This window comes from Rattus norvegicus, chromosome 8 (assembly GCF_036323735.1).
Source record: "Rattus norvegicus strain BN/NHsdMcwi chromosome 8, GRCr8, whole genome shotgun sequence".
Taxonomy (NCBI): Eukaryota; Metazoa; Chordata; class Mammalia; order Rodentia; family Muridae; genus Rattus; species Rattus norvegicus.
The window spans coordinates 31,386,699-31,405,594 of record NC_086026.1 but is presented as its reverse complement, the minus strand read 5'-3'; the positions used below and the strand labels follow the sequence as shown (position 1 = coordinate 31,405,594).

General features: G+C 40.4%; 1 protein-coding gene across 2 annotated transcripts in view; it reads left to right on the top strand.

Annotated features, from left to right (window-relative positions):
- Positions 1 to 18,896, top strand: part of Dpy19l2 (dpy-19 like 2) — a 119,233-nt gene that overhangs the window by 52,088 nt on the left and 48,249 nt on the right. For both annotated transcript variants that reach the window (XM_235972.11, XM_006242722.5), the window contains exons 13-14: positions 7,622 to 7,702; positions 17,310 to 17,411. In XM_235972.11, the coding sequence (XP_235972.6) occupies positions 7,622 to 7,702; positions 17,310 to 17,411 (183 nt within the window). The remainder of the gene's footprint in view (positions 1 to 7,621; positions 7,703 to 17,309; positions 17,412 to 18,896) is intronic.

The window sequence follows — 18,896 nt, the reverse complement described above, 5'->3', positions numbered from 1 at the left end:
GGCCACAACTCCCAACAGGGCCACTCCTTGGGCTAAGCTTATTCAAGCCATTACAGAAGCCATCAAGACAGATGACAGAAAGATAACAGCATCAGTCTTCTTTGCAGAATTATAACAAAAACACCAAAGAAAACCACCACAAAGGACAAAGGTTGTATTTGCCCATGTGTCAGAGGTGCCAGGCTATTGCCACTGGGTCATGTTGTTTCTGAGCTGCAATGATGTGGAGCGCTACAGCAATGAGATGAGAATGTGGTTACTCAGAGCTGTCCACCTATGGGAGCCCGGAAGTAAGAGAGAAGGAGGAAAAGAGGGGGCAAGCTCCTACAACAAGCTCCCACCCTCAAACTGTTAGTCTAGGAATTGATATGTGGATTAACATTTGAGAGTGAGAGTCCTTCTGATCCAATCACCTCCTAGAGGCTTTGGTCCTGGCTCCTGCTGTGTTGAGCTTTGCCTCTCTGAGAACACTCTTCTTTCAACACACCTGCTTTGGAGGACATTTGAAATCCAAACCAAAAATTTGTAAAGAATGAGCTCTCTCCTCCCTACAAACTTGGTATCTGCCACCCTCCCCTTAACGGCAAGAGGACTGATGAGGTGCATTCTCTTTTAATGGACATGAATTTGGGTTGAGAATAAGCCATACAAAGTGCAAGGTGAACTAAACTAACAAGAACAGTTCTGCAGAGATTCCGAAAACTACATTATTTTAACCAGAGTATAGAAAAGGTCAGGAATTAGATATGTTGAAATGGAGTATCGTTTTAGTTTAAAATGGGGTATTAAAACAGGCTTCACATTCTCTATTACATGATTCATAATGCACCAGATGCAGTAGCAACTGCCAATTACAGCAAGAACGCGAAAAGTTCCCACTCTTGGGAATGAGAAAGACAAGTTAGAAAAGGCAATCAGCACGTGTCAGCATTGACTAGTACGGTGGAATTTTGGAAGCCTGTTTTTAGCTTTACTAGTTGTTTTAATTAGTAAAACAGATTTATAGGGTACACTGTGATCATTTGGGACTTATATATAGTGTACAATGATTAGAGTAGCTTTTCTAACTCCTTAACTGTTTGTAAAATGTATTACCTTGTAATCATTTTACGTATTTATGGTATTAAATATGATATTTCCGTTCGTGTATGCCATTGCTCTGACCATTAGGGCAACCTCTACCTCTCCATCATTACTTTATGTTTAGAGCATGCTTGTCTTCTCACTTTCATAAAACACAAAGTAGGCTATTATGAACTATAGGCATGTTTTGGTGTGAAATGCTAGCACTTATTCTGGCCATATTGGAACTCTGGGTCTACAGCCAAAGAAAACTGCATCAATATGCCAGAGAGACACCTGACAGTCAATGTTTATGGTCACCACACTCAATAGCAAGTAAGACATGGAATCACTGTAGGTGCTTATCATTAGAAAAAGAAAATGAGGTATGCCGATGCACAATATAATATCATCAGTTATAAATAAGAATGATATCCTGTGATATATGGAAAATATGCAAAGCTGGAGGGCACTAAGCTTAACGAAAGGAGTCAGGCACAGAAAAACAACAGCCTGTTCTTTTCTTTGTGTGGATGCCTTACAAACCTTGACTGGAATCTATTGGTGATTAATACAGGCTATGAAGAATGAAGCAGGAGGAAAGAGGAGACTCAATGATGGGTGTGGCATTAGGATGATCTGAGGAATGTTTTAAAACAGCCACCATAAAATGCTTCAGTAAACATATTTAAATATGCGATTATAACATATCAGGAAATGGAAAGTTTTAGAAAAGAGAATTCGAGAACAATATAATTGAGAAATACATTTTAAGTTTAAAATCTGGTGACTGTGTTTATGTCAAGAATGAATGGCAGCTAGTAACATCCCTAGTAGACAGATGGGGCAGGAGGAACAACTTGATCTAAATCAAGAACCGAGTGGAGATATGGCTGCACCTCAGAGACACATGGGCAAGAAGAAAAGAGCTGGTATATTTATATTGTCGAAATTCTAGAATGGTTCAAAGTTAGGCTAGGAAATATTTGAAAATCAATGGATGAAACTTCCTGCAATCTGTCAAAGGATGAATCCTGGGTAAGATAAACTCTGTGACACTCAAGTCAAGATACATTATAACAAAAATTTGGAAAATGAAAACTAAAGAAACCTCGATATCAGGTGGGGGAAATAGGGTGTTGCCCAGAAGGGTAAAACAGAAGTTTTACAACATCTGTATATTCTTATCTCCAAGTGTGGAGGCTGGCAGGAGCTGGTAGGAGCTGGCACGGTTCGTGTCAATGTCTGAAGGAAGTATCAATTAAGAACTCTATACCCAGGGGCTGGGGATTTAGCTCAGTGGTAGAGCGCTTACCTAGGAAGCGCAAGGCCCTGGGTTCGGTCCCCAGCTCCGAAAAAAAAAAAAAGAACAAAAAAAAAAAAAAAAAAAAAGAACTCTATACCCAGTGAGGGTGTCCATTTCTGTTACTTTTCTGTTGCTGTGTAAAATATTCTCACCAGAGGCAACTTCCAGAAGGAAGAATTTATTTGTACTTACAACTCTAAACGGATAAGAGTCCTTCATGGTGAGAGGCAGGCAGCAAGCAGCATGCCTGGCAGCAGAAGCAGGAAGCTGAGAGCTCAGCTTTCAACCACAGGCATACAGCAGAGACTGAGACCCTAAAGCATCATGAGACTTTGAATTCTCAAAGTTTCGGGGATGAACTCCTCCAATGAGCGCCTTCCAAAGCTCAGTGAACAGCACTATCATCCAGGGAGCAAGTATTCAAATGCATAGGTTAACGGGGACATTTATTATTCAAACCACGACAGTGTCCTTTAAAAATGAAAGGGAAATGAAGGCATTTCAGATAAAGGATAACTAATGGAACTTGTTAACAGAGAAAGAATGGAGGACTAATTCTAGTTCATGAAACAGCAAGGAATGAGGAAAGGGAGACTTTAGAATGAGGTGGGGATATACTTATTGGTGGCCTCTGCCTCATATGTACCCAAGGAAAAAAAGAAAAGAAGGAAAAAGAAAGAAAAAGGAAGAACATCTATTTTAACATGTGTGTGTGTGTGTATATACACCACATTTTCATTATACACTCATCAGTTGATGGACATCAAGGCTGTTTCCATTTCCCATCTGTTGTGAATACAGGAGTAGTGGACCTGGATGACCAGGGATCTCTGTGGTACGATATAGAGTCCTTCTGGAGTGGTATAGGTGGGTCTGTGACAGATCTATTTCCAGCTTTTGGGGAGCCTTCCACATTGGATTTAATAGTGCCGGCAGCAGTTTGAACACTCACCAGCAGTGAATAAATGTTTCCTCGCTCCTCAACCATGACAGTATTTGTTGTCATTTTTGTTTTTAATATTAGTCATTCTCAATGAAGTAAGATGAAATTTCAAAGTTTGCATTTTAATGATGGCTGAGGACGTTGAACAATTTTTAAACTGTTTCTCAGATGTTTGCGTTTTATCTTTTTGAAAAAGATTTATTTATTTATTATATATGAGTACACTGTAGCTGTCTTCAGACACACCAGAAGAGGACATCAGATCCCATTACAGATGGTTGTGAGCCACCATGTGGTTGCTGGGACTTGAACTCAGGAGCTGTGGAAGAGCAGGCAGTTGCTCTTAACCACTGAGCCATCTCTCCAGCACCATGTTTTATCTTTTAATAATCCTACCTAGCTAGGTCCATGTTCCATTTTGACTGTTGGTCTTAATCCCTACACTCTTGGTCTTCTGTTGAGAAAGTCCTTTCCTGTGCCGTCGAGTCCAGGTACATTCCCTACTTTCTCTTCCTTCAAGCTCAGGACATCAGGAATTCAAAGCACATACCTAAACATAGTAAAAGCAATATACGGCAAACCAGTAGCCAACATCAAGCTAAATGGAGAGAAGGTTGAAGCAGTCCCACTAAAATCAGGGCCTACTAGACAAGGCTGCCCACTCTGTCCTTATTCAATATAGTACTTGAAGTCCTAGCTAGAGCAATCAGACAACAAAAGGAGGTTAAAGGAATACAGATTAGAAAGGAGAAGTTGAAATATGACTATTTGCAGATGATATGATAGTATATTTACGTGACCCCAAAAATTTCACCAGAGAACTCCTGCAGCTGGTAAACAACTTCAGTAAAGTGACTAGATATGAAATCAACTCAAACAAATCAGTAACCTTTCTCTACTCAAAGGATAAACAGGCTAAGAGAGAAAGTAGGGAAATGACACCCTTCATAATTGTCATAAATAATATAAAATATCTTGGTGTAACTCTAACCAAGCAAGTGAAGTATCTGTATGACAAGAACTTCAAGTCTCTGAAGAAAGAAATCAAAGAAGACCTCAGAAGATGTAATGATCTCTCATGGACATGGATTGGCAGGATTAATATTGTAAAAATGGCCATCTTGCCAAAAGCAATCTACAGATTCAATCCAATCTCCATCAAAATTCCGACTGAATTCTTCATAGAGTTAGAAAGAACAATTTGCAAATTCATTTGGAATAACAAAAAACACAGGACAGTGAAAACTATTTTCAACAATAAAAGAACTTCTGGGGGAATCAGTATCCCTTACCTCAAGCTATACTACAGAGCAGTAGTAGTAAAAACTACATGGTATTGGTAGAGAGAGAGGCAGATAGATCAAGGGAATAGGACTGAAGACCCAGAAGTGAACCCACACACCTATGGTCACTTGATGTTTTACAAAGGAGCTGAAACCATGCAATGGAAAAGAGATAGCATTTTCAAGGAATGGTGTTGGTTCAATGGAGGAATTCAAATCAATCCATTCTTGTCTCCCTGTACAAAGTTCAAGTCTAAGTGGAAGAAGGACCTCCACATAAAACCAGAGACACTGAATCTAATAGAAGAGAAAGTGGGGAAGAGCCTTCACCACATAGGCAGAGGGGAAAATTTCCTGAACAGAACACCAATGGCTTATGCTCTAAGATCAAGAATTGACAAATGGGACCTCATAAAATTGCAAAGCTTCTGTAAGGCAAGGGACTCTGTCAATAGGACAAAACAACAACCAACAGACCGGGAAAAGGTCTTTACCAATCCTACATCTGATAGCAGGCTAATATCCAATATATACAGAGAACTCAGTTTCCACCTCATACCAGTCAGAATGGCTAAGATCAAAAACTCAGGTGACAGCAGATGCTGGCGAGGATGTGGAGAAAGAGGAACACTCCTCCATTGTTGGTGGGATTGCAGACTGGTACAACCATTCTGGAAATCAGTCTGGAGGTTCCTCAGAAAACTGGACATAGAACTACCTGAGAACCCAGCACTGCTACTTCTGGGCATATAACCAAAAGATGCTTCAACATAAAACAAGGACACGTGCTCCACTATGTTCATCGCAGCCTTATTTATAATAGCCAGAAGCTGGAAAGAACCCAGATGTCTCTCAACAGAGAAATAGGTACAGGAAATGTGGTGCATCTACACAATGGAGTACTACTCAGCTATTAAAAACAATGACTTTATGAGATTCACAGGCAAATGGATGGAACTAGAAAATATCATCCTGAGTGAGGTAACCCAGTCACGAAAGAACATACATGGAATGTACTCACTGATAAGTGGATATTAGGCAAAAACTTAGAATACCCACAGTGCAACTCACAGACCACATGAAGCTCAAGAGGAAGACCAACGAGTGGATGCTTCAGTCCTACTTAGAAGGTGGAACAAAATAATCATGGGAGGTAGAGGGTGGGAGGGACATGGGAGGAAGAGAAGAGGAGGAGTAGGAAAAGGGGGATAGGATCAGGTCTGGGAGGAGAGGGGGAGATGTATAGAGTGTCAGGAAATTGAACAGAGGTGTGTTGCAATGGCGGATAGTGAGCTGGGGGTAGCCACCAAGTGCCAGGAAAGCAAGAGGCTTCCAAGACCCAGTGGGGATGACCTTAGCTGAAATACCCAACAAAGGGGGAGGGAGAATCTGTAGAGATCATATCCAGAGGTTAGCCATGGGTCCCCTCCCCTGGTTGAGGGATGGGGCCCACCCACTTATCTCCAAAATTTTAACCCAGAATTGCTACTTTCTAAAAAAAAAAAATACAGGGACAAAGAGTGGAGCAGAGACTGAAGGAAAGGCCATTCAGAGACTGCCCCACTTGGGGATCCATCCCATATGCAGACATCAAACCCAGACACTATTGCTGATGCCAAGAAGTTCTTGCTGACACAATCCTGATATAGCTGTCTCCTGAAAGGCTGTGCCAGAGCCTGACGAATACAGATGTGAATACTCACAGCCAACCATCAGACTGAGCACGGGTCCCCAGTGGTGGAGTTAGGGGGAGGACTGAAGGAGCTGAATGAATTTACACCTCCATAGGGGGAAAAAAAACAACAATATCAACCACGCATACCCTCCAGAGCGCCCACGGACTAAATCACCAACCAGAGTACACATGGAGGGACCCATGGCTCCAGTTGCATATGTAGCAGATGATGGCATTGTCTGACATGAATGGGAGGAGAAGCCCTTGGTCCTGTGAAGGCTCAATATCACAGTATAGGGGAATGCCAGGGCAGGTAGATGGTAGAGAGTGGGCGGGTAGGGGAGCACCCTCATAGAAGCAAGGGTAGGGGGATGGGATAGGGAATTTACTGAGGGAAAACCAGGAAAGGAGATAACATTTGAAATGTGAATAAATAAAATAACCAATTAAAAAATCACAAAAGAAAGTAATAAATATTGCTTAGAAAAAGACAAAATATTAATATTAATAAAATATTTGTATTACTGTATTAGAGAATTGGCTACATTCTTCTCACTAACTCCTTTCAGATCCACCCCCATTTCCCTATTTCTGAATTTCATGTCCTTTCTTTTTACCTTTTTCTTAACCTATGGAGTCTCATATATAATGCTCACACAATCTAGGGTGTGTGGCCCTCCACTGGATTGTTGCTGATGTAGTAGCAGTCACATTCTTAAAGAGACTAGACTTTCCCTCTCACAGAAACCATCAACTGTCTGTCCGTAGCTCCTCAGCTAGGGGTGGGTCTTGTGAACTCCTTCCTCAATCATACTGAACTGTAGACTAGCGTGACTTGCTCAAGTCATGTGCAGGCAGCCCCAGCTTCATAAATTCTTGAATAACGTGGTCCTGTCCCTGGTGCGTCCGGAAGATACACTCCCTTCCAATCTTGGAATCTTAACATTTCTTATCCTTTTCCTTTATCCAGGTCTCCAATGTCTCTCTAGAGTTTGATTTTTAGCTAAGGATAATTGTTTAGGAATAAAACTGTCACCGTCTTCAAAGAGACTAAAGGGAAGTTTTTTAGTTTGTTAGTTTGCTTGCTTGCTTTAGTTTTTTAGAATTATCTTTAGATTTAGGATGTGTAGTGCCCTGGTGTTTTAGGTACTTTACAACAGTGCCCCAGTGTTATCAAACTTAATTCCTTGCCAATAAGCAGACACGTGAAGGGCTTTCCTTGTCTTGCCATTTCCTCTTCATAGCAGGCTAGTGCATGTCACATGACTTAGTTTGTTCTGCTACTCGTAGCAATGAACATTTTAACTAAGTCATATGTCATTTTAAAAACTTAAATCCTATTTATTTTCCAGCTAGCCCAAGGCTGTGCTTGGTGGTGTGGAACAATTATTTTGAAATTTGGGACATCTAAAATCTGTGGTGTTTCAGACCATGTAAGTACATTCTGCTTTAAAAAAATAATAAAATTGTTAGCGATACACAACTGGGTAAGAACTTGAAGCAGCCTATTCATGTCTCTTCATTGTCCAGGGACTCCTATTTATCCAGGTCCTCAGCACATCATCTGCAACGCTGATCATAAAATCCTGCAAATCAACAAGGGACAGTGAATGCCCAGGGGAAATGTCTCAGTGGCTGCCACCATAGACTTCCAAACACAAAACTAAGAAATTCTTGCGTAGTAACTTGTAATATTTCAGCTAAAGATAAACATGTGCTTAATGAGAATTTTCCTATTACTGAAGATGTTAACCTATGATTAGTGTTCACTTAACCTTTGAATTACAAAACTTTAATTTTTTTCAACATAGTTTTGCTAATTAAACATTAGAGGCTAAAATTATGTCTTATTGTGTAGAAACATGTAAACAGCTCTTTGTCTTTTAATGTCAGAAAATATAAGTGGATCCCTTATCTCTCATTTTGGCCCTTATTTGTTTAAAGCAAACATTTTAAAGAAAATCCTTTTGCAAGATCTAGCCCCGACTTGCTAACTAGCTTAAGGAAAGGAAAACCATGCATGCAAGTGCATTATTTCTAGCTTCCTATTAAGAAATAAACATAGCATACATGAGTGTAACAGAAGAAAGAGTAGGCAGAAAGTTCCTTATCTAATATTTGTGCAGTGCTGGCTTGCCCTGTAAAGAATCACATTACCCTCAGCTACCAATTGTACCATTGCTTCTGTAAAAGCAAAGGAGGTGGAAATGGCCAATGGAATAGTACACACACATATAAAGAACATCTACCCCACACCCGCGGATCCCGGCCTGCAGCAGCTCTCTGCTCCCAGAACCCGTGGGAGAAAGACCTCACCGCCTGGTCAGGTGGGCACTCCTGAGGCTGCAGAGCAGAAGAGACCACCAACACTACCCACCCCTGCCCACATCCCTGGCCCAAGAGGAAACTGTATAAGGCCTCTGGGCTCCCGTGGGGGAGGGCCCAGGAGCGGCAGGACCCCTGCCTGAGACACTGCCGGAACCTGAAGGAAACAGACCGGATAAACAGTTCTCTGCACCCAAATCCCATGGGCGGGAGAGCTGAACCTTCAGAGAGGCAGACAAGCCTGGGAAACCAGAAGAGACTGCTCTCTGCACATACATCTCGGACGTCAGAGGAAAACACCAAAGGCCATCTGGAACCCTGATGCACTGAAGCTCCCGGAAAGGGCAGCGCAGATCTTCCTGGTTGCTGCCGCCACAGAGAGCCCAAGGGCAGCACCCCGCGAGCGAACTTGAGCCTCAGGACCACAGGTAAGACCAACTTTTCTGCTGCAAGTGACCTGCCTGGTGAACTCAAGACACAGGCCCACAGGAACAGCTGAAGACCTGTAGAGAGGAAAAACTACACGCCCGAAAGCAGAACACTCTGTCCCCATAACTGACTGAAAGAGAGGAAAACAGGTCTACAGCATTCCTGACACACAGGTTTATAGGACAGTCTAGCCACTGTCAGAAATAGCAGAACAAAGTAACACTAGAGATAATCTGATGGCGAGAGGCAAGCGCAGGAACCCAAGCAACAGAAACCAAGACTACATGGCATCATCGGAGCCCACTTCTCCCACCAAAACAAACATGGAATATCCAAAGACACCAGAAAAGTAAGATCTAGTTTCAAAATCATATTTGATCATGATGCTGGAGGACTTCAAGAAAGACGTGAAGAACTCCCTTAGAGAAACACAGGAAAACATTAATAAACAAGTAGAAGCCTACAGAAAGGAATCGCAAAAATCCCTGAAAGAATTCCAGGAAAACATAAATAAACAAGTAGAAACCCATAGAGAGGAGACACAAAAAATCCCTGAAAGAATTCCAGGAAAACACAATCAAACAGTTGAAGGAATTAAAAATGGAAATAGAAGCAATCAAGAAAGAACACATGGAAACAACCCTGGATATAGAAAACCAAAAGAAGAGACAAGGAGCTGTAGATACAAGCTTCACCAACAGAATACAAGAGAAGGAAGAGAGAATCTCAGGAGCAGAAGATTCCATAGAAATCATTGACTCAACTGTCAAAGATAATGTAAAGCAGAAAAAGCTACTGGTCCAAAACATACAGGAAATCCAGGACTCAATGAGAAGATCAAACCTAAGGATAATAGGTATAGAAGAGAGTGAAGACTCCCAGCTCAAAGGACCAGTAAATATCTTCAACAAAATCATAGAAGAAAACTTCCCTAACCTAAAAAAAGAGATACCCATAGGCATACAAGAAGCCTACAGAACTCCAAATAGATTGGACCAGAAAAGAAACACCTCCCGTCACATAATTGTCAAAACACCAAACGCACAAAATAAAGAAAGAATATTAAAAGCAGTAAGGGAAAAAGGTCAAGTAACATATAAAGGCAGACCTATCAGAATCACACCAGACTTCTCGCCAGAAACTATGAAGGCCAGAAGATCCTGGACTGATGTCATACAGACCCTAAGAGAACACAAATGCCAGCCCAGGTTACTGTATCCTGCAAAACTCTCAATTAACATAGATGGAGAAACCAAGATATTCCATGATAAAACCAAATTTACACAATATCTTTCTACAAATCCAGCACTACAAAGGATAATAAATGGTAAAGCCCAACATAAGGAGGCAAGCTATACCCCAGAAGAAGCAAGAAACTAATCGTCTTGGCAACAAAACAAAGAGAATGAAAGCACACAAACATAACCTCACATACATATATGAATATAAGAGGAAGCAATAATCACTATTCCTTAATATCTCTCAACATCAATGGCCTCAACTCCCCAATAAAAAGACATAGATTAACAAACTGGATATGCAACGAGAACCCTGCATTCTGCTGCCTACAGGAAACACACTTCAGAGACAAAGACAGATACTACCTCAGAGTGAAAGGCTGGAAAACAACTTTCCAAGCAAATGGTCGGAAGAAGCAAGCTGGAGTAGCCATTCTAATATCAAATAAAATCAATTTTCAACTAAAATTCATCAAAAAAGATAAGGAAGGACACTTCATATTCATCAAAGGAAAAATCCACCAAGATGAACTCTCAATCCTAAATATCTATGCCCCAAATACAAGGGCACCTACATACGTAAAAGAAACCTTACTAAAGCTCAAAACACACATTGCATCTCACACAATAATAGTGGGAGATTTCAACACCCCACTCTCATCAATGGACAGATCATGGAAACAGAAATTAAACAGAGATGTAGACAGACTAAGAGAAGTCATGAGCCAAATGGACTTAACGGATATTTATAGAACATTCTATCCTAAAGCAAAAGGATATACCTTCTTCTCAGCTCCTCATGGTACTTTCTCCAAAATTGACCATATAATTGGTCAAAAAACGGGCCTCAACAGGTACAGAAAGATAGAAATAATCCCATGCGTGCTATCGGACCACCACGGCCTAAAACTGGTCTTCAATAACAATAAGGGAAGAATGCCCACATATAAGTAGAAATTGAACAATGCTCTACTCAATGATAACCTGGTCAAGGAAGAGATAAAGAAAGAAATTAAAGACTTTTTAGAATTTAATGAAAATGAAGGTACAACATACCTAAACTTATGGGACACAATGAAAGCTGTGCTAAGAGGAAAACTCATAGCGCTGAGTGCCTGCAGAAAGAAACAGGAAAGAGCATATGTCAGCAGCTTGACAGCACACCTAAAAGCTCTAGAACAAAAAGAAGCAAATACACCCAGGAGGAGTAGAAGGCAGGAAATAATCAAACTCAGAGCTGAAATCAACCAAGTAGAAACAAAAAGGACCATAGAAAGAATCAACAGAACCAAAAGTTGGTTCTTTGAGAAAATCAACAAGATAGATAAACCCTTAGCCAGACTAACGAGAGGACACAGAAAGTGCGTCCAAATTAACAAAATCAGAAATGAAAAGGGAGACATAACTACAGATTCAGAGGAAATTCAAAAAATCATCAGATCTTACTATAAAAACCTATATTCAACAAAACTTGAAAATCTTCAGGAAATGGACAATTTCCTAGGCAGATACCAGGTACCGAAGTTAAATCAGGAACAGATAAACCAGTTAAACAACCCCATAACTCCTAAGGAAATAGAAGCAGTCATTAAAGGTCTCCCAACCAAAAAGAGCCCAGGTCCAGAAGGGTTTAGTGCAGAATTCTATCAAACCTTCATAGAAGACCTCATACCAATATTATCCAAACTATTCCACAAAATTGAAACAGATGGATCACTACCGAATACCTTCTACGAAGCCACAATTACTCTTATACCTAAACCACACAAAGACACAACAAAGAAAGAGAACTTCAGACCAATTTCCCTTATGAATATCGACACAAAAATACTCAATAAAATTCTGGGAAACCGAATCCAAGAGCACATCAAAACAATCATCCACCATGATCAAGTAGGCTTCATCCCAGGCATTCAGGGATGGTTTAATATACGGAAAACCATCAATGTGATCCATTATATAAACAAAGTGAAAGAACAAAACCACATGATCATTTCATTAGATGCTGAGAAAGCATTTGACAAAATTCAACACCCCTTCATGATAAAAGTCCTGGAAAGAATAGGAATTCAAGGCCCATACCTAAACATAGTAAAAGCCATATACAGCAAACCAGTTGCTAACATTAAACTAAATGGAGAGAAACTTGAAGCAATCCCACTAAAATCAGGGACTAGACAAGGCTGCCCACTCTCTCCCTACTTATTCAATATAGTTCTTGAAGTTCTAGCCAGAGCAATCAGACAACAAAAGGTGATCAAGGGGATACAGATCAGAAAAGAAGAGGTCAAAATATCACTATTTGCAGATGATATGATAGTATATTTAAGTGATCCCAAAAGTTCCACCAGAGAACTACTAAAGCTGATAAACAACTTCAGCAAAGTGGCTGGGTATAAAATTAACTCAAATAAATCAGTTGCCTTCCTCTATACAAAAGAGAAAGAAGCCGAGAAAGAAATTAGGGAAACGACACCCTTCATAATAGACCCAAATAATATAAAGTACCTCGGTGTGACTTTAACCAAGCAAGTAAAAGATCTGTACAATAAGAACTTCAAGACACTGAGGAAAGAAATTGAAGAAGACCTCAGAAGATGGAAAGATCTCCCATGCTCATGGATTGGCAGGATTAATATAGTAAAAATGGCCATTTTACCAAAAGCAATCTACAGATTCAATGCAATCCCCATCAAAATACCAATCCAATTCTTCAAAGAGTTAGACAGAACAATTTGCAAATTCATCTGGAATAACAAAAAACCCAGGATAGCTAAAGCTATCCTCAACAATAAAAGGACTTCCGGGGAATCACTATCCCTGAAGTCAAGCAATATTACAGAGCAATAGTGATAAAAACTGCATGGTATTGGTACAGAGACAGACAGATAGACCAATGGAATAGAATTGAAGACCCAGAAATGAACCCACACACCTATGGTCACTTGATTTTTGACAAAGGAGCCAAAACCATCCAATGGAAAAAGATAGCATTTTCAGCAAATGGTGCTGGTTCAACTGGAGGTCAGCATGTAGAAGAATGCAGATCGATCCATGCTTATCACCCTGTACAAAGCTTAAGTCCAAGTGGATCACGGACCTCCACATCAAACCAGACACACTCAAACTAATAGAAGAAAAACTAGGGAAGCATCTGGAACACATGGGCACTGGAAAAAATTTCCTGAACAAAACACCAATGGCTTATGCTCTAAGATCAAGAATCGACAAATGGGATCTCATAAAACTGCAAAGCTTCTGTAAGGCAAAGGACACTGTGGTTAGGACAAAACGGCAACCAACAGATTGGGAAAAGATCTTTACCAATCCTACAACAGATAGAGGCGTTATATCCAAAATATACAAAGAACTCAAGAAGTTAGACCGCAGGGAAACAAATAACCCTATTAAAAAATGGGGTTCAGAGCTAAACAAAGAATTCACAGCTGAGGAATGCCGAATGGCTGAGAAACACCTAAAGAAATGTTCAACATCTTTAGTCATAAGGGAAATGCAAATCAAAACAACCCTGAGATTTCACCTCACACCAGTGAGAATGGCTAAGATCAAAAACTCAGGTGACAGCAGATGCTGGCGAGGATGTGGAGAACGAGGAACACTCCTCCATTGTTGGTGGGATTGCAGACTGGTACAACCATTCTGGAAATCAGTCTGGAGGTTCCTCAGAAAATTGGACATTGAACTGCCTGAGGATCCAGCTATACCTCTCTTGGGCATATACCCAAAAGATGCCTCAACATATAAAAGAGACACATGCTCCACTATGTTTATCGCAGCCTTATTTATAATAGCCAGAAGCTGGAAAGAACCCAGATGCCCTTCAACAGAGGAATGGATACAGAAAATGTGGTACATCTACACAATGGAATATTACTCAGCTATCAAAAACAACGAGTTTATGAAATTCGCAGGCAAATGGTTGGAAGTGGAAAATATCATCCTGAGTGAGCTAACCCAATCACAGAAAGACATACATGGTACGCACTCCTTGATAAGTGGCTATTAGCCCAAATGCTTGAATTACCCTAGATGCCTAGAACAAATGAAACTCAAGACGGATGATCAAAATGTGAATGCTTCACTCCTTCTTTAAAAGGGGAACAAGAATACCCTTGGCAGGGAATAGAGAGGCAAAGATTAAAACAGAGACTGAAGGAACACCCATTCAGAGCCTGCCCCACATGTGGCCCATACATATACAGCCACCCAATTAGACAAGATGGATGAAGCAAAGAAGTGCAGACTGACAGGAGCCGGATGTAGATCGCTCCTGAGAGACACAGCCAGAATACAGCAAATACAGAGGCGAATGCCAGCAGCAAACCACTGATCTGAGAATAGGACCCCTGTTGAAGGAATCAGAGAAAGAACTGGAAGAGCTTGAAGGGGCTCGAGACCCCATATGTACAACAATGCCAAGCAACCAGAGCTTCCAGGGACTAAGCCACTACCTAAAGACTATACATGGACTGACCCTGGACTCTGACCTCATAGGTAGCAATGAATATCCTAGTAAGAGCACCAGTGGAAGGGGAAGCCCTGGGTCCTGCTAAGACTGAACCCCCAGTGAACTAGACTGTGGGGTGGAGGGCGGCAATGGGGGGAGGGTTGGGAGGGGAACACCCATAAGGAAGGGGAGGGGGGAGTGGGATGTTTGCCCGGATACCGGGAAAGGGAATAACACTCGAAATGTATATAAGAAATACTCAAGTTAATTAAAAAAAAAAAAAAGAACGTCTACATGTAAAATCCTGTTTTCTACTCACTGAGATGGTAACCGTGGCCGCTTTGGTATATTTGTTGTTCCTGTTTTCTAGGATGTGAGGCATCAGTTTTCCTTATTATTCTTAACTTTATTTAACTGTATTTTTATTTAACTTTATTTAGACTATTTTGAGATTACTTAATCCACTTGTTTGACTGGTAATTTTACTTCTCACAAATTTTCATATTCTTTCTCAATCTCTGCAAATATAAAAAGAATTCACATCGCCATTGGAAAATATTAGTGAATTATTATTATTATTATTATTATTATTATTATTATTATTATTTGCCAGGACTATCTTAAATTGATGATGTAACTCTTATTGACCTAGTATTGGTCAATAAGAGGACTCTGAGTTAGTGGAGTATCTTATAGCCATCAAAGTTGGTAAAATGATTTTTGTGCCTCTCATAGAATTTGAGAAAAGGTTTCATATACTGAGTAGAAAAAATACTGTCTCCTCGGTGGCAGAAAGCAAAGGTTCTCAATTGGCTTTGGTTGACAGTGTCACATAAGTAAAAATAGTAAGGGTAGCCATGATTTCAATGAGGGAGAATTCTCATGTTTAACAAATGAATGGACCCCTGAAATTGTTAAGAAGAACCAAACACAGGCAGTATGTGAGGCTTTGTGAAAACTGTGATACACAGAAAGGTTTATGACTTTCAGTTCACTGAAGGGTGAATTAAAAGTGTCCCCCTCCCTTTCATTCATATTATAGGATTAAAAATGTCTTGAACTCCACAGTAGTGTATTTCAGGGAAACATTGGCTTCAGCCTTACACTCTTGGATGATATTTTTCTTTCCATTTCCTATTACCCCTGTATTTTTTATTAGTTCTTTGAGAATTTCAAGCTTCATATAATGTATTTCATCCATTCACTTCTTCAGCTCAACTCTTCCCAGACCCACTCCCTTTCCCTACCCACCGAAGTTTTTGTCCTTTATTTTTAAAACCTTCAAGACCTGTTTGTGCTGTTCAGTTGTTCTTGGATGCATGGTCTTCCACTGGAGCTTGCTTGGTCAACTTTCTAAGGGCTACCGTCTTAGGGATAACTCTCTCTCCTTCTCCCAGCAGCTAACAGTTTCTAGTCACACCATGGCTAGGGGTGGGATTGCGTTACCAACTCCTCTGCATCTGCTGGGATCCTGTTTGACTTGGGCCTGCATAAGGTCTGTGCATGCAGTCGCTGTTGCTGTAGGTCCACCGATGCAACTTCCTTGTGGTGTCTAGATGCTTTGTTGTAGACATCAATTGCTTCTGGCTATCACACCTTGCATCACCTTCCACAATGATCCCTAAGCCTTTGGTGGTCTGAGTATTCTGTAGTCTTTTATTCTCTGCCCCTTGGCCAGTTGTGGGTCTCTGTGTTAACACTTTATACTGTACATAGAAGTATCCAAGTTGAGGGATGAGAGATAGATTGATGTATGGGTATAACCATAAACCATAAGGAGATGTTTTAATACTATGTCCATTTCGTATTAGGATCACCTCCAGGGTCTGTGACTTTTCTAGCCACAAGTTCTTGGCTTGATAATGGTGCCATGAATAGGTTGCATCATTTGGGGTGACAGGTATAGATTGTACCTAGTAGAGTAGAACTTCAGTCCAAATAGAAAGTGATGGTTTATTTTAATGACATTCATGCCCCTGTTGTCTATTGCTTTTTATAAAACCCTGACTAAAACAAATTGAGGGAGAAAAGAACTAATCTAGTTTACAGGTCCATGTTATATACAATTCATCACTGAGAATGGGGCAGAAGCTCAGTGAGGAAACTGGAGGTAGGAACTGAAGCTGGGACCATTGAGGAACATTCCTTACCGGTTTATGATCTATTGCTTGTGCATCTGGCTTTCTTATACAATCCAATTTCCTGCTATTTGCATGACCCACAGTAGGGTGGACCCTTGATATCTATAGTTTTTTTTTTTTTAAACGTACCACAGACATGCCCACAGGGCAATCTGACAGAGGCAATTTCTTAATTGTGGTTCTTACTTTCCAAAAGACTCTAGTTTATGTCAACTAGTCAAAAACTAACCAGCACACTTGATAGAAGTTCTATTTTCAGTAGTCTTGATAGCTCATCCATAGTATATTCATCTGTGGGGTTTTTTTGATGCTGAGGCATGCCTACACTTCTTGTTGTCACTTAAACTGTGGACGTTGGTAGGTTTGGGCAATATCATTTATCTATCACTGGCTATACCATTTGTTTAAGTTTCATTCATTTTACCTTATTTTCTTCCAGATTCGCCTGAGTGACCTTATAGCAGCCAGAATCCTAAGGTACACAGATTTTGATACCTTAATATACACCTGTGCTCCTGAATTTGACTTCATGGAACGAGCGGTAAGAATGATTAATTTTCATTCTCTGCACACATACAATGATCATGCGATATTTAGTTTGAAACAAAACAAAATTTGTACTTGGAAACACACAACTTACTCTATTTTCCTGTCGAGTTTGCTAACCATATGGTGTCTATCCCCAATTTTATCTATACCACCGATGCCTAGTAGCCTGAATCTAAAAGAAAGATGGATGACAGTTAAATCAGTGAACTGAGATAAAGTCTAGATTGAACTCATTAAAAAAAAAAACATCGCTTTGAGTAATCTAGGCCACTGAGGTTCCAGTTAGGAAAGTGAAATTAAAAAAAATTTAAAGAAATTTCTAACAAGTTGTTGCCTAAGTGAGTCTTTGTAAACAAATATAACTTATTTTAAGTTATAGAATGGTGGGTCAGTCACCTTTTAAAAAGGCTCAAGCTAAGAGTCGTAAATGCATTGCCTTGCTGTAGGGTAATGGACTAAGAGGACAATAACTTTATAACATACTTCTTCATTTACATTAGAAACAACTAGGCAAATTGGCTCTTATGGGTCCTTAAAGCCCCAATGAAGTGTTCTTCTTCAATATGCAGCTTAATTTTTCTTCTTAGACTATAAAAATGTCTCCGGATCTGTCTTTGCCTAATACCCACAAACTTTAAGTTAACATAATAATGACATTTTATTATCTCTTATCCCTTAAATCAGAAACTGTTATTGACAGAAAATTATCTGTTAGGCAGTTTATAGCAGGAGAGAGAAAAAGACTTGTGTCTTTTATGTTTAAAAAAAATAAATTTTTTCTTCAATCTTTTTTTATTTTATAGTTCAGACTTTATCCCCCTCCTGGGCCACCCTCCAACTGTTCCACATCCCACACCTCTTCCTCCCTGTCTCCAAGTTGATGTCCCTCCACACTCCACCAGACCCCCCTACTCCTTGAGGCTCCAAGTCTTTCAAGGGTTAGGTGCATCTTCTCTGTTCAGACCTGGCAATTCTCTGTTGTGTATGTGTTTGGGACCTCAAATCAGCTTGTGTGTGCTGCCTGGTTGGTGGCTAAATGTCTGAGAGATCCCAGGGGTGCAGGTCAGTTGAGACTGCTGTTATTCCTATAGCATCGCCCTCCTCCCCATCTTCTTATAGCTCTTCTCTAATTCACCCTCAGGGGTCACCAGCTTCCATCCATTTGTTGGGTGTAAATATCTGCACCTGACTCTTTCAGCTGCTTGTTGGGCCTGTTGGAGGGCAGTCATGATAGGCTCCTGTTTGTAAGCACACCATAGCATCAGTAACAGTGTTAGGTCTTAGGGCTCCCTCAGAGTTGAATCCTAATTTGGACCTGTTGCTAGACCTCCTTTTCCTCAGACTCTTTTTCATTTTTTTCCCTGAAGTTCTTTCAGGCAGGAACAATTCTGGGTCAGTTTTTGATCGTGGGATAGCAACCCCATCCCTCCTTTTGATGCCCTGTCTTTCTACTGGAGGTGGACTCTACACGTTAACT